Here is a 16,866-nt window from a genome sequence, read left to right as displayed (position 1 = left end):
CTCTCCCTCTGTCCCCCCCTCCCTCTGTCCCCCCCTCTCTCTGTCCCCCCTCTCTCTCTGTCCCCCCCTCTCTCTGTCCCCCCCCCTCTCTCTGTCCCCCCCCCCTCTCTCTCTCTGTCCCCCCCTCTCTCTGTCCCCCCCTCTCTCTGTCCCCCCCCCCTTCTCTCTGTCCCCCCCCCCTCTCTCTGTCCCCCCCCCCCTCTCTGTCCCCCTCTCCCTGTTGACACTCTGTCCTTGTATCGACAATGTCCCGCGGGCTGACAGCAGCCACAGAGCGGGGGGGGGGGGGGGAGACAGGACACCATCCCGGGACAGAGAGGGACCCTGTCCCTGTCCCTGTCTGTGTCAGTGTCTGTGTGACCCTCTCTGTCCCGGGATGGTGTCCTGTCCCCTCCCCGCTCTGTGGCTGCTGTCAGCCCGCGGGACATGGCCCTTGTCCCGGGTGAGTGCGGAGCCGGGGCCGGGCCGGGCCGGGGTCTGTCTGACAGAGCGGCCGCTGATCGCTGCAGTTACCTGGGGGCAGAGAGTGGCTCCAGTCGGGGCTGGAAAACCGCGGGATGATCATCGCAGGAACCGAGCGGCGGCTCAGAGCGATCCCCTTAATGTGGGGGGGGGGGGGGACAGAGAGAGAGAGAGACAGAGGGAGGGACACACGGAGGGGGAGTGTCCGGGGGGTGGGGGGAGTGTCCGGGGGGGAGGGGGGAGTGTCCGGGGGGTGGGGGGGAGTGTCCGGGGGGTGGGGGGAGTGTCCGGGGGGGGAGGGGGGAGTGTCCGGGGGGTGGGGGGAGTGTCCGGGGGGGAGGGGGGAGTGTCCGGGGGGGAGGGGGGAGTGTCCGGGGGTGGGGGGAGTGTCCGGGGGGAGGGGGGAGTGTCCGGGGGGTGGGGGGAGTGTCCGGGGGGGAGGGGGGAGTGTCCGGGGGGTGGGGGGAGTGTCCGGGGGGTGGGGGGAGACGGGGCTGAAGGGTCATCGCATCAACCATGGCATTTTACAGAATGGCGAGCAGCCTAGAGGGGCCGAGTGGCACATTCCTATAAGGGGGGGTGAGGGTGGGGGGTCAGGGTGAGGGGGGTGGGGTTGAGGGTGGGGGGTCAGGGTGGGGTTGAGGGGGTTGAGGGTGGGGGGTCAGGGTGGGGGGTCAGGGTGGGGGGCCGGGTAAGGGGTGTGGGGTTGAGGGTGAGGGGGGGTCTGGGCTGAGTACTGTACCCCCCCCCCCCCCCCCCGGGCAGCGCCTGAACTCCCTGTGACCTCCCCTACCCCCTGGAGCCCGGTGATGGCGGGGGGGGGGGGGGGGGTGATGGTTGCCGCTGGGGCCGGGGATCATTGTCCGAGCGCCCCCCCCCACCCCCCCCCCCCCGGCCCGGCCCCGGGATCCGGCTCCAGTTGCTGTCCCGGCGGCTCCGCTCTGAGCCCGGGCCCGAAACCCTGTCCACTACCGCCGCCCAGTGTCAGCACCGGCAACAGCAACACAGGCGCTCCGGACACTGGGCACGGGGCTCCGGACACTGGGCACGGCGCTCCGGTCACTGGGCACGGCGCTCCGGACACTGGGCACGGGGCTCCGGTCACTGGGCACGGCGCTCCGGACACTGGGCACGGGGCTCCGGACAGTGGGCACGGCGCTCCGGACACTGGGCACTGCGCTCCGGACACTGGGCACGGGGCTCCGGACACTGGGCACGGGGCTCCGGACACTGGGCACGGGGCTCCGGACAGTGGGCACGGCGCTCCGGACACTGGGCACGGGGCTCCGGTCACTGGGCACGGAGCTCCGGACACTGGGCATGGGCTCCGAACACTGGACGTGGACTCCGGACACTGGGCACGGCGCTCCGGACACAGGGCTCTGAGTTCCAGCATAACTGCAATTTATGGGATTCGGGCTGGTTTGCTCCTGTTTGTGAAATCGCTTTTGTATATTTCAAAAATATACTTTATTCACAAAAAAAACTTTGTGTACATAGAGCTGCAAACACGGACGGCTTCTGTCCAGGAGGAAACAAACGTGCAACGGAGTTTTGACTCTAACCAAACAGATCAACTATATCTATTACACATACAACACTAATTTTGCAGATGTTTGAGGCACTGGGAGGGTCCAATAACTGAACAGACCCCCAATTACCTTCAGTAGGAAGACCTCAGATGGTAGTCTTTCCCCACTGTACCTTGACAGCAGCTGCCCAAAGCTTCAGCGCGTCCCTCAGCACAGTCCTGACTTTGGAATGTGCCAGTCTGCAACACTGGGTCAGGGTCACCTCCTTCAGCTGGAAGACCAAAGAATGTCTTTCAATGAGTTGATGGTCCTCCGGGTGCAGTTGATGTCTGTCTTGGTGTGTGTCCCAGGGAACAAAATGTACAGCACAGAGTCCCACACCTCACCAAAAACCATTGCATCTTCCTCCAGAATTCCTTTGCAAAGGCACATTCCAGAAGGAGATGTGTGACAGTCTCTACCCCTCACAGCCACTTCGTGGGTAGCATAAGGTGGCACAGACTGACTGGGCATATATGAAGGATCTCACAGGCAGACCCCCTTCTCACCACCAGCCAAGCAACATCTTGATGCTTGTGAGACAGTTCTGGTGATGAATCATTCTGCCAAATGACTTTGAGGAGAAAGTGAGGGCTGCAGATGTTGGAGATCGGAGCTGAAAATGTGTTGCTGGAAAAGCGCAGCAGATGGAGGAGTCCAAGGACCTGCATGTCCTTGGTGGAGTGGGAGGGGGAGTTAAAGTGTTGGGCTACGGGGTGGTTGGGTTGGTTGGTTCGGGTGTCCCAGAGGTGTTCTCTGAAACGTTCCGCAAGTAGGCGGCCTGTCTCCCCAATATAGAGGAGGCCACATCGGGTGCAGCGGATGCAGTAAATGATGTGTGTGGAGGTGCAGGTGAATTTGTGGCGGATATGGAAGGATCCCTTGGGGCCTTGGAGGGAAGTAAGGGGGAGGTGTGGGCGCAAGTTTTGCATTTCTTACGGTTGCAGGGGAAGGTGCCAGGAGTGGAGGTTGGGTTGGTGGGGGGTGTGGACCTGACGAGGGAGTCACGGAGGGAGTGGTCTTTTCGGAAAGACTCCTCCATCGCCAGACCATGGCAACGCGACAGTTGGAGGAAGAGCGCCTTATCTTCCCCCTAGGAACCCTCCAACCACAAGGGATGAACTCAGATTTCTCCAGTTTCCTCATTTCCCCTCCCCCACCTTGTCTCAGTCCCAACCCTCGAACTCAGCACCACCTTCCTAACCTGCAATCTTCTTCCTGACCTCTCCACCCCCACCCCCACTCCAGCCTATCACCCTCAACTTGACCTCCCTCCACCTATCGCATTTCCAACGCCCCTCCCCCAAGTCCCTCCTCCCTACCTTTTATCTTAGCCTGCTGGACACACTTTCCTCATTCCTGAAGAAGGGCTTATGCCCGAAACGTCGATTCTCCTGTTCCTTGGATGCTGCATGACCTGCCAAATGACTTTGACAATCTGCTCAGGGAACAACCCAATAGGGGGTCCCTCTTCTTTTCCTGCAGGGTCTCAAGGCCACTACATGCTGACCACTTCCTGATGAACTGGTGGTCAAAGTTGTTTTTCTTTGCAAGTGTCTCCATGAAGGATGGTGATACAGAACGGTCTAAGTACTTGCAACGTTCTGTGACAGCGAGGCCAAGTCCATCCTTCAGAACACCGGGGACAGGTAGAACCTCAGTATGTAGTGCCACATGGTGTTTACGTACCGAGGATCGATGCACAGCTTGATGCAGCCAAACACAGAGGTGGCTGTTGGGATGATGGTGACGTTGCATATGTACTTTGTACATGGAGACCCTACAGACACAGTCCATCTTAATCCCTACAGACACGGTCCACCTTCATCCCTACAGACACGGTCCACCTTCATCCCTACAGACACGGTCCACCTTCATCCCTACAGACACGGTCCATCTTAGTCCCTACAGACACGGTCCATCTTAGACCCTACAGACATGGTCCACCTTCATCCCTACAGACACGGTCCACCTTCATCCCTACAGACACGGTCCATCTTAGTCCCTACAGACACGGTCCATCTTAGACCCTACAGACACGGTCCACCTTCATCCCTACAGACACAGTCCACCTTCATCCCTACAGACACGGTCCATCTTAGTCCCTACAGACACGGTCCATCTTAGACCCTACAGACACGGTCCATCTTAGTCCCTACAGACACGGTCCATCTTAGACCCTACAGACACGGTCCATCTTAGTCCCTACAGACACGGTCCATCTTAGTCCCTACAGACACGGTCCATCTTAGACCCTACAGACACGGTCCATCTTAGTCCCTACAGACACGGTCCATCTTAGACCCTACAGACACGGTCCATCTTCATCCCTACAGACACGGTCCACCTTCATCCCTACAGACACGGTCCATCTTAGACCCTACAGACACGGTCCACCTTCATCCCTACAGACACGGTCCATCTTAGTCCCTACAGACACAGTCCATCTTAGACCCTACAGACATAGTCCATCTTAGACCCTACAGACACGGTCCATCTTAGACCCTACAGACACGACCCATCTTAGACCCTACAGACACGGCCCAGCTTAGACCCTACAGACACGGTCCATCTTAGACCCTACAGACACGGTCCATCTTAGACCCTACAGACACAGCCCATCTTAGACCGTACATAAACGGTCCACCTTCATCCCTACAGACACGGTCCATCTTAGTCCCTACAGACACAGTCCATCTTAGACCCTACAGACACGGTCCATCTTAGACCCTACAGACACGGCCCATCTTAGACCCTACAGACACGGTCCATCTTCGTCCCTACAGACATGGTCCATCTTAGACCCTATAGGCACGCTCCATCTTAGACTTCCAGATGAAGTGGAACATGACTCGGGAGATTGCAACAGCACCGTTTTGGGGACGGGCCAGACCTGTGTCACACGCAACAGCAGGGACAGTGCTTCACACCTGATGACCAGATTTCTTTCCCACAGTGGAGAGTGAGTGGTGTTCCCAAAAGACTAGTTACTGCCTCACCTTGGGAATGCACTGGAATCGTGCTGTGCACTTGGGTACCCCATATCTACAGGTGTGCACAAATTTACTTTCCAGAACAATGGTCAGTCATAAACAGCCCATATTCTTTGTTGCTTTTCATATCCAGAAACTGATTAAATTCTGTCCTGATATTAAGCAATGACAGATCCTCCTCACTGTCATCCTAAATTGACAGCTCCTTATTCTGAGATTGGGTCTCCAGGCAAGGAAATCATCCCTGTTTCAACAGGAATCACCTTTAATTCTTCTGAACTCTGTGAAATGCAGGTTCAGTCTTTTCAAACTCTCCTTCATGGCAAATATAATGCACCTTAGATAAGGGAGAAACTGTCTGCTATATTTCAGATGAGGTCTTAGCAAGGCTCCATATGTTTCCAGAGAGACGACATCTCCCGGACTCAAACCCCCTTGCAATGAGGGTCAATATACTGTGCTTAGTGAACAGCTTGCTATATCACTGCAGCCAACTTTGGACATCAGCGCTTCCCAATGTCTCACTATCTATACGTTTGTACCTCACTGTTCCTCCAAACAAGTTGAAAACTTTATATTTTTCCAGATTATATTTGATCCACCACACTCTTTGGACTGTCCAAATCGCCTTTTAGTATCTTTACATTTTCCTTGTTAATTTCATTCCAGCAGGATTTATGCCATAAGTGTGCGTGGACATATTCCCTCCTGTTCACATGTCCAAATCATTCTTATAAGTTGTGAGCAGCTGTTCAATGGAGACTGCAGGAGGGTATGGCATGTCTAAAAATTGGATGCCAACCTGGTGAAGCGACTTGTGTACCAAACACCATAAACAGCAAGTGATAGAGCTAAGTGATCCCACAACCAATGGATCACATCTAACCTCTGCAGTACAACTTCATCCAGTCAAGTATGGTGGTGCATGATTAACCAGCTCTCTGGAAGAGGAGGCTCCACAAATATCACCATCATCAAGGGTAGAAGAGCCCAGCACATCAGTGCAAAAGATAAGGCTGAAGCTTAGTGGGCGGCACGGTGGCACAGTGGTTAGCACTGCTGCCTCGCAGCGCCAGAGACCCGGGTTCAATTCCCGACTCAGGCGATTGACTGTGTGGAATTTGCACATTCTCCCCGTGTCTGCGTGGGTTTCCTCCGGGTGTTCCGGTTTCCTCCCACAGTCCAAAGATGTGCAGGTCAGGTGAATTGGCCATACTAAATTGCCCGTAGTGTTAGGTAAGGGGTAAATGTAGGGGTATGGGTGGGTTTCGCTTCGGCGGGTCGGTGTGGACTTGTTGGGCCGAAGGGCCTGTTTCCACACTGTAATCTAATCTAAAATCTAATCTTTCACAGCAATCTCCAGCCAAGTGGGTGATCCATCTCAGTCTCCTCCAGTGGTCCCCAGCATCACAGAGACCAGTCTTCAGCCAATCCGATTCACTCCATGTGACACCAAAAACACTTGGAAACACTGGATAGTGCAAAGACTATGGGCCCTGACAACATTCCAGTTATAATGCTGAAGACTCGTGCTCCAGAACTTGCTCCAGCCAAGCTCTCTCAGTCCAGCTGCAACACTGGTATCTACCCGACAAATGTGGAAAATTGCCCAGGTATGACCTGTACACAAAAGCCAGGATAAATCCAACCTGGCCAATTACCAGCTCCATTAGTCTCCTCTCAAAGTGGTGGAAGTTGTCAGTAACAGTGTTATCAAGCAGCACCTGCTCAGCAATAACCTGCTCAGCGACGCCCAGTTTGGGTTCCCCCAGGGTCACTCAGCTCCTGATCTTGACACAGCCTTGGTTCAAACATGGATAAAACAACCTAACTCCAGAGGGGAAGGTGGATGGACAGCCCTTGACATCAAGGCTACATTCGACCAAGTGTGGTATCAAGGAGCCCTGACAAGACTGGAATCAATGGGTATCAGGGGACACACTCTCCGCTGGTTAGAGTCATACCTGACACATAGGAAGATGGTCGTGGTCATTGGAGGTCAGTCATCTCAGCTCCAGCAAAAGTGAGGACTGCAGATGCTGGAGATTAGAGTCAAGAGTGTGATGCTGGAAAAGCACAGCAGGTCAGGCAGCATCCGAGGAGCAGGAGAACCGACGTTTCAGGCAAAAGTCCTGATGAGGGTTTTTGCCCAAATCATGGACTCTCCATCTCAGCTCCAGGACATCTCGGCAGGAGTTCCTCAGGGTAATGTCCTAGGCCCAACCATCTTCAGCTGCTTCATCAATTACCTTCCCTCCATCATAAGGTCAGAAGTGGGGATATTTGCTGATGATTACACAATATTCAGCATCATTCACAACTCCTCAGATACGGAAGCAGGCCGTGTCCAAATACAACAAGACCTGGACAATCTCCAGGCTTGGGCCTGGTAAGTGGCAAGTAACATTCATGTCACACAGATGCCAGGTAATAACTATGTCAAAAAAACACATCCTGACTTGGAAATATATCACTGTTCCTTCACTACCACCGGGTCAAAATCCTGGAATTCCTCCCCTAAGGATATTGTGGGTCAACCCACAGCACACGGACTGCAGCGGTTCAAGAAGGCAGCTCACCCCCACCTGCTCAAGGGCAACACCCACATCCCAGGAATGAATACAAAACTCCACATGCTTGCAGTATCCTGTTTGCCACAGTCTGAAGCCATGAGAATGATTTATTTCCTCCTACTTTTCTGTCTGTTGGTCAGTTGTCAGCATGTTATACTCTAATTCCATGGTCTCTAATTTTATTCATTAACCTCATATTTGGGATTTAATTAAAAGCCTTATAAAAATGCAAATATATCATGGCTACCAGTCCCCCCAATGAGCTGGTTATATCCTTCACAGGTTTATCCAGTAGCATTTCCCTTTCTTAAAGTGTACTGAGGAAGGATATTCCCAGAAATACATCCAGGGAAGTTGAACTGAGAAATAAGAAAGGGACCCCCTAATAGTCAGAGGGAAATTGAGAAGCAAATTTGTAAGGAGATCTCGGTTATCTGTGAGAATAATAGGGTGGTTATGGTAGGGGAAAGTGAGGACTGCAGATGCTGGAGACCAGAGTTGAAAAATGTCGTACTGGAAAAACACAGCAGGCCAGGCAGCATCCGAGGAGCAGGAAAATTGACATTCCTGAAGAAGGGCTTATGCCCGAAACGTGACATTTTTCAACTCTGGTTATGGTAGGGGATTTTAACTTTCAAAATGTAGACTGGGGATTAGATGGAGAGGAATTTGTTAAGTGTATACAACAAAATTTTCTGATCAATATATGGATGTATCTAGTAGAGAAGGTGCAAAATCTGACCTACTCTTGGGAAATAAGGCAGGGCAGGTGACTGAGGTGTCAGTGGGGGAGCACTTTGGGGCCAGCGACCATAATTCTATTCAGTTTAAAATAGTGATGGAAAAGGATAGACCAGATCTAAAAGTTGAAGTTCTAAATTGAAGAAAGGCCAATTTTGACGGTATTAGGCAAGGACTTTCAAAAACTGATTGGGGCTGATGTTCGCAGGTAAAGGGACGGCTGGAAAATGGGAAGCCTTCAGAAATGAGATAACAAGAATCCAGAGACAGTATATTCCTGTCAGGGTGAAGGGGAAGGCTGATAGGTATAGGGAATGCTGGATGACTAAAGAAATTGAGAGTTTGGTTAAGAAAAAGAAGGAAGCATATGTCAGGTATAGACAGGATAGATCGTGTGAATCCTTAGAAGAGTATAAAGGCAGTAAGAGTATACTTAAGAGGGAAATCAGGAGGGCAAAACGGGGACATGAGATAGCTTTGACAAATCAGATAAAGGAGAATCCAAAGGGTTTTTACAAATATATTAAGGACAAAAGAGTAACTTGGGAGAGAATAGGGCCCCTCAAAGATCAGCAAGGCGGCCTTTGTGTGGAGCCGCAGGAGATCGGGGAGATACTAAATGAATATTTTGCTTCAGTATTTATTGTGGAAAAGGATATGGAACATATAAAATATAGTGAAATAGATGGTGACATCTTGAAAAATGTCCATATTACAGAGGAGGAAGACTGGAGGTTGGCAAACGTGGTGCCACTGTTTAAGAAAGGTGGTAAGGACAAGCCAGGGAACTATAGACCGGTGAGCCTGACCTCAGTGGTGGGCAAGTTGTTGGAGGGAATCCTGAGGGACAGGATGTACATGTATTTGGAAAGGCAAGGACTGATTAGGGATATTCAACATGGCTTTGTGCGTGGGAAATCATGTCTCACAAACTTGATTGAGTTTTTTGAAGAAGTAACAAAGAAGATTGATGAGAGCAGAGCAGTAGATGTGATCTATATGGACTTCAGTAAGGCGTTCGACAAGTTTCTCCATGGGAGACTGATTAGCAAGGTTAGATCTCATGGAATACAGGGAGAAGTAGCCATTTGGATACAGAACTGGCTCAAAGGTAGAAGACAGAGGGTGGTGGTGGAGGGTTGTTTTTCAGACTGGAGGCCTGTGACCAGTGGAGTGCCACAAGGATCGGTGCTGGGTCCTCTACTTTTCATCATTTATATAAATGATTTGGATGTGAGCATAAGAGGTACAGTTAGTAAGTTTGCAGATGACACCAAAATTGGAGGTGTAGAGGGCAGCGAAGAAGGTTACCTCAGATTACAACAGGATCTGGACCAGACGGGCCAATGGGCTGAGAAGTGGCAGATGGAGTTTAATTCAGATAAATGCGAGGTGCTGCATTTTGGGAAAGCAAATCTTAGCAGGACTTATACACCTAATGGTAAGGTCCTAGGGAGTGTTGCTGAACAAAGAGACCTTGGAGTGCAGGTTCATAGCTCCTTGAAAGTGGAGTCACAGGTAGATAGGATAGTGAAGAAGGTGTTTGGTATGCTTTCCTTTATTGGTCAGAGTATTGAGTACAGGAGTTGGGAGGTCATGTTGCGGCCGTACAGGACATTGGTTAGGCCACTGTTGGAATATCGTGTGCAATTCTGGTCTCCTTCCTATCGGAAAGGTGTTGTGAAACTTGAAAGGGTTCAGAAAAGATTTACAAGGATGTTGCCAGTGTTGGAGGATTTGAGCTACAGGGAGAGGCTGAACAGGCTGGGGCTGTTTTCCCTGGAGCGTCGGAGGCTGAGGGGTGACCTTATAGAGGTTTATAAGATCATGAGGGGCATGGATAGGATAAATAGGCAAAGTCTTTTCCCTGGGGTGGGGGAGTCCAGAACTAGAGGGCATAGGCTTAGGGTGAGAGGGGAAAGGTATAAAAGAGACCTAAGGGGCAACTTTTTCACACAGAGGGTGGTACGTGTATGGAATGAGCTGCCAGAGGATGTGGTGGAGGTTGGTACAATTGCAACATTTAAAAAGCCCACTTTTCCCCTCCCCCCCAAAGGGTGGGAGATTGAGAAGGTGATAGGTTCTGCCTGTTCCCCAGTGACTGTTCCCCAGTGACTGTTCCCCAGTGACTGTTCCCCAGTGACTGTTTCCCAGTGACTGTTTCCCAGTGACTGTTCCCCAGTGACTGTTTCCCAGTGACTGTTCCCCAGTGACTGTTTCCCATGTGTGTGACTCAAATTGAGTCAATGATGCTGCAATCTCACTGAAATCAGGCAGTTTCTGTTTCAGGAACAGAACTTTCTGGTTAATCTTTTTTGGAAGTCAGAAATCTGCAGCGATTGTCCTGTGACAGGGAAAGAAGGTCATCAGGAAAATGGAAGACTGTTCCTGGTATAAAAATCATTGCTTCCAGGCACAATGCTCAGTGTTCAGTCTGTGTTTGGGTGCTCCGTGTTCAGTCTGTGTTTGGGTGCTCCGTGTTCAGTCTGTGTTTGGGTGCTCCGTGTTCAGTCTGTGTTTGGGTGCTCCGTGTTCAGTCTGTGTTTGGGTGCTCAGTGTTCAGTCTGTGTTTGGGTGCTCTGTGTTCAGTCTGTGTTTGGGTGCTCCGTGTTCAGTCTGTGTTTGGGTGCTCAGTGTTCAGTCTGTGTTTGGGTGCTCCGTGTTCAGTCTGTGTTTGGGTGCTCCGTGTTCAGTCTGTGTTTGGGTGCTCCGTGTTCAGTCTGTGTTTGGGTGCTCAGTGTTCAGTCTGTGTTTGGGTGCTCAGTGTTCAGTCTGTGTTTGGGTGCTCAGTGTTCAGTCTGTGTTTGGGTGCTCAGTGTTCAGTCTGTGTTTGGGTGCTCAGTGTTCAGTCTGTGTTTGGGTGCTCCGTGTTCAGTCTGTGTTTGGGTGCTCCGTGTTCAGTCTGTGTTTGGGTGCTCCGTGTTCAGTCTGTGTTTGGGTGCTCAGTGTTCAGTCTGTGTTTGGGTGCTCCGTGTTCAGTCTGTGTTTGGGTGCTCCGTGTTCAGTCTGTGTTTGGGTGCTCAGTGTTCAGTCTGTGTTTGGGTGCTCAGTGTTCAGTCTGTGTTTGGGTGCTCCGTGTTCAGTCTGTGTTTGGGTGCTCAGTGTTCAGTCTGTGTTTGGGTGCTCAGTGTTCAGTCTGTGTTTGGGTGCTCTGTGTTCAGTCTGTGTTTGGGTGCTCCGTGTTCAGTCTGTGTTTGGGTGCTCAGTGTTCAGTCTGTGTTTGGGTGCTCAGTGTTCAGTCTGTGTTTGGGTGCTCAGTGTTCAGTCTGTGTTTGGGTGCTCTGTGTTCAGTCTGTGTTTGGGTGATCCGTGTTCAGTCTGTGTTTGGGTGCTCAGTGTTCAGTCTGTGTTTGGGTGCTCAGTGTTCAGTCTGTGTTTGGGTGCTCCGTGTTCAGTCTGTGTTTGGGTGCTCAGTGTTCAGTCTGTGTTTGGGTGCTCCGTGTTCAGTCTGTGTTTGGGTGCTCCGTGTTCAGTCTGTGTTTGGGTGCTCAGTGTTCAGTCTGTGTTTGGGTGCTCCGTGTTCAGTCTGTGTTTGGGTGCTCCGTGTTCAGTCTGTGTTTGGGTGCTCAGTGTTCAGTCTGTGTTTGGGTGCTCCGTGTTCAGTCTGTGTTTGGGTGCTCAGTGTTCAGTCTGTGTTTGGGTGCTCCGTGTTCAGTCTGTGTTTGGGTGCTCCGTGTTCAGTCTGTGTTTGGGTGCTCAGTGTTCAGTCTGTGTTTGGGTGCTCAGTGTTCAGTCTGTGTTTGGGTGCTCAGTGTTCAGTCTGTGTTTGGGTGCTCCGTGTTCAGTCTGTGTTTGGGTGCTCCGTGTTCAGTCTGTGTTTGGGTGCTCCGTGTTCAGTCTGTGTTTGGGTGCTCCGTGTTCAGTCTGTGTTTGGGTGCTCAGTGCTGGGAAAGTTCATGTTTGGCTGACTGTTTCAGTCACTGATGCAGTTGGGAGGTGGTCAAGGAAATTTTTTGTTTGTTATTGATTCAGTGTTAAGTGGACAACAACAGTAAATTACACTGAGAACTCCTCAGAACCCAACCGTGGTTTGGCAGTTGATCTGTTGTATTGTGGCTGGTGAACACAGAACTGGTCTGGATGGTGCTGTCAGAGGTTGAACCATATCTGTACAATTATTCATAGTTTAAAGCAAATAGCATACAAGTCACAGGCTTAACAGGCCGGACTGCTGGGTTCTAAGGCTGTAGGACTCACAGAGCTGCCAGGAATAAATTGTTTCCAAATTGCAGGATCTGATGCCCAATAAGACTGGGATCTTTGAGCAGATGTCTAGGTGTTCCAATCCAGTGATTGTCTGGATTTCAGATCCTGGGTTAAACGCTGCTGTTGTCATAAGAATATTATTCCAGGAAAGGTTACATTCCAGCCCCAACCATCTACATATCGATCTCGAAAACCGACTTCAGAGCAACTATCTTACTGTCACAGGTTGAAGTGGCAATTAAGGGAGAACTCCAGAGAGAGAGGGCTGGGGTTGGGGGGGGGGAGGGGAGAGTGAGGGGAGAGAGAGAGGGCTGGAGGGAGAGAGAGCAAGAGACAAAGAGAGAAAGAGGCGGTTAGAAAGGATGGAAAGGGAGAAGGAGAGAGAGAGAGAGCAAGGGAGGGTGTGAGGGAGAAAGGGAAGAGAGCTTCATCGCAGACTGTCTATACTGTGTTAGTAAATCCATGGAATTTTTCACAGTCTGCATCATACTGGGATATAGTTCCTGAAGGGGCTGACTCTCACTGGGATACAGTTCCTGAAGGGGCTGTCTCTCACTGGGATACAGTTCCTGAAGGGGCTGTCTCTCACTGGGATACAGTTCCTGAAGGTGCTGTCTCTCACTGGGATACAGTTCCTGAAGGAGCTGACTCTCACTGGGATACAGTTCCTGAAGGGGCTGTTTCTCACTGGGATACAGTTCCTGAAGGGGCTGTCTCTCACTGGGATACAGTTCCTGAAGGAGCTGACTCTCACTGGGATACAGTTCCTGAAGGGGCTGTTTCTCACTGGGATACAGTTCCTGAAGGGGCTGTCTCTCACTGGGATACAGTTCCTGAAGGGGCTGACTCTCACTGGGATACAGTTCCTGAAGGGGCTGTCTCTCACTGGGATACAGTTCCTGAAGGGGCTGTCTCTCACTGGGATACAGTTCCTGAAGGGGCTGACTCTCACTGGGATACAGTTCCTGAAGGGGCTGTCTCTCACTGGGATACAGTTCCTGAAGGGGCTGACACTCACAGGGACACAGTTCCTGAAGGGGCTGACACTCACAGGGACACAGTTCCTGAAAGGGCTGTCTCTCACTGGGATACAGTTCCTGAAGGGGCTGTCTCTCACTGGGATACAGTTCCTGAAGGATTGGTCTCTCACTGGGATACAGTTCCTGAAGGGGCTGACTCTCACTGGGATACAGTTCCTGAAGGGGCTGACACTCACAGGGACACAGTTCCTGAAAGGGCTGTCTCTCACTGGGATACAGTTCCTGAAGGGGCTGTCTCTCACTGGGATACAGTTCCTGAAGGGGCTGTCTCTCATTGGGATACAATTCCTGAAGGGGCTGACTCTCGCTGGGATTCTCAGTGAATGTGGAAAGATTGGGGTGCTGGGGTTAATCTTGGAGCTGACAGTGGGATGTGTAGAAGGGTAATTGTTTTGAGGAATGGTGGTGAGGGTCTTTCCAAGCAAAATGGGGAATCTTCCCAGAGATTTCTAATAATTTGTCAATTTTGTTGAAATTCTTTACCAGCTATAACTAGCAAAGCTACTGAATTGACAGTGTGCCTCAGTTCACACTTTCCTTATCGGAATCTGACAACCACCTCAATGGGTTGAGAATAATGTTTCACGATCATATCTTTCAAAAACTCGTTCCCAGAGTCTTTAACATGGAACAGAGTGAAGTATGGAAGGAGCAATCTCTTGTTGGAGTCACTCGGAGTGTGAGAATGATTCTTCTGGTGTCAGCCTGGGGCAGGTGGACTGACTCAGCTGGGATATAAATGGGGAAGGGACTGAGTGAGCTGGGACAGAAATGGGGAAGGGACTGAGTGAGCTGGGATATAAATGGGGAAGGGACTGAGTAAGCTGGGACAGAAATGGGGAAGGGACTGAGTGAGCTGGGATATAAATGGGGAAGGGACTGAGTGAGCTGGGATATAAATGGGGAAGGGACTGAGTGAGCTGGGACAGAAATGGGGAAGGGACTGAGTGAGCTGGGACAGAAATGGGGAAGGGACTGAGTGAGCTGGGATATAAATGGGGAAGGGACTGACTGAGCTGGGATATAAATGGGGAAGGGACTGAGTGAGCTGGGATATAAATGGGGAACGGACTGAGTGAGCTGGGATATAAATGGGGAAGGGACTGAGTGAGCTGGGATATAAATGGGCAAGGGACAGAGTGAGCTGGGACAGAAATGGGGAAGGGACTGAGTGAGCTGGATATAAATGGGGAAGGGACTGAGTGAGCTGGGACAGAAATGGGGAAGGGACTGACTGAGCTGTGATATAAATGGGGAAGGGACTGAGTGAGCTGGGACAGAAATGGGGAAGGGACTGAGTGAGCTGGATATAAATGGGGAAGGGACTGAGTGAGCTGGATATAAATGGGGAAGGGACTGAGTGAGCTGGGACAGAAATGGGGAAGGGACTGAGTGAACTGGGACAGAAATGGGGAAGGGACTGAGTGAGCTGGGATATAAATGGGGAACGGACTGAGTGAGCTGGGACAGAAATGGGGAAGGGACTGAGTGAGCTGGGATATAAATGGGTAAGGGACTGAGTGAGCTGGGATATAAATGGGGAACGGACTGAGTGAGCTGGGACAGAAATGGGGAAGGGACTGAGTGAGCTGGGATATAAATGGGGAAGGGACTGTGTGAGCTGGGACAGAAATGGGGAAAGGACTGAGTGAGCTGGGATATAAATGGGGAAGGGACTGAGTGAGCTGGGACAGAAATGGGGAAGGGACTGAGTAAGCTGGGACAGAAATGGGGAAGGGACTGAGTGAGCTGGGATATAAATGGGGAAGGGACTGAGTGAGCTGGGATATAAATGGGGAAGGGACTGAGTGAGCTGGGACAGAAATGGGGAAGGGACTGAGTGAGCTGGGACAGAAATGGGGAAGGGACTGAGTGAGCTGGGATATAAATGGGGAAGGGACTGACTGAGCTGGGATATAAATGGGGAAGGGACTGAGTGAGCTGGGATATAAATGGGGAACGGACTGAGTGAGCTGGGATATAAATGGGGAAGGGACTGAGTGAGCTGGGATATAAATGGGCAAGGGACAGAGTGAGCTGGGACAGAAATGGGGAAGGGACTGAGTGAGCTGGATATAAATGGGGAAGGGACTGAGTGAGCTGGGACAGAAATGGGGAAGGGACTGACTGAGCTGTGATATAAATGGGGAAGGGACTGAGTGAGCTGGGACAGAAATGGGGAAGGGACTGAGTGAGCTGGATATAAATGGGGAAGGGACTGAGTGAGCTGGATATAAATGGGGAAGGGACTGAGTGAGCTGGGACAGAAATGGGGAAGGGACTGAGTGAACTGGGACAGAAATGGGGAAGGGACTGAGTGAGCTGGGATATAAATGGGGAACGGACTGAGTGAGCTGGGACAGAAATGGGGAAGGGACTGAGTGAGCTGGGATATAAATGGGTAAGGGACTGAGTGAGCTGGGATATAAATGGGGAACGGACTGAGTGAGCTGGGACAGAAATGGGGAAGGGACTGAGTGAGCTGGGATATAAATGGGGAAGGGACTGTGTGAGCTGGGACAGAAATGGGGAAAGGACTGAGTGAGCTGGGATATAAATGGGGAAGGGACTGAGTGAGCTGGGACAGAAATGGGGAAGGGACTGAGTGAGCTGGGATATAAATGGAGAAGGGACTGAGTGAGCTGGGATATAAATGGGGAACGGACTGAGTGAGCTGGATATAAATGGGGAAGGGACTGAGTGAGCTGGATATAAATGGGGAAGGGACTGAGTGAGCTGGGACAGAAATGGGGAAGGGACTGAGTGAGCTGGGACAGAAATGGGGAAGGGACTGATTGAGCTGGGATATAAATGGGGAAGGGACTGAGTGAGCTGGGACAGAAATGGGGAAAGGACTGAGTGAGCTGGGATATAAATGGGGAAGGGACTGAGTGAGCTGGGACAGAAATGGGGAAAGGACTGAGTGAGCTGGGATATAAATGGGGAACGGACTGAGTGAGCTGGGACAGAAATGGGGAAGGGACTGACTGAGCTGGGATATAAATGGGTAAGGGACTGAGTGAGCTGGGATATAAATGGGGAACGGACTGAGTGAGCTGGGACAGAAATGGGGAAGGGACTGAGTGAGCTGGGATATAAATGGGGAAGGGACTGTGTGAGCTGGGACAGAAATGGGGAAAGGACTGAGTGAGCTGGGATATAAATGGGGAAGGGACTGAGTGAGCTGGGACAGAAATGGGGAAGGGACTGAGTGAGCTGGGATATAAATGGAGAAGGGACTGAGTGAGCTGGGACAGAAATGGGGAAAGGACTGAGTGAG

At 51.4% G+C, this 16,866-nt stretch overlaps 1 protein-coding gene across 1 annotated transcript in view; it reads right to left on the bottom strand.

Moving 5' to 3' along the window:
• The window catches only part of LOC122563854 (hypermethylated in cancer 1 protein), a 3,238-nt gene extending 2,640 nt beyond the window's left edge, over positions 1-598 (bottom strand). The window contains 1 exon segment of the mRNA XM_087977133.1: positions 514-598. Within this exon segment, the coding sequence (XP_087833259.1) occupies positions 514-565 (52 nt within the window). The 5' untranslated portion in view covers positions 566-598.
• Between the last annotated feature and the right edge of the window lie 16,268 nt (positions 599-16,866).

The sequence above is a fragment of the Chiloscyllium plagiosum genome, unplaced genomic scaffold, assembly GCF_037043375.1.
Source record: "Chiloscyllium plagiosum isolate Xiang-an unplaced genomic scaffold, Cpla_swu_hap1 HiC_scaffold_31, whole genome shotgun sequence".
NCBI lineage: Eukaryota > Metazoa > Chordata > Chondrichthyes > Orectolobiformes > Hemiscylliidae > Chiloscyllium > Chiloscyllium plagiosum.
This window is presented reverse-complemented; position numbering and strand designations above follow the sequence as displayed.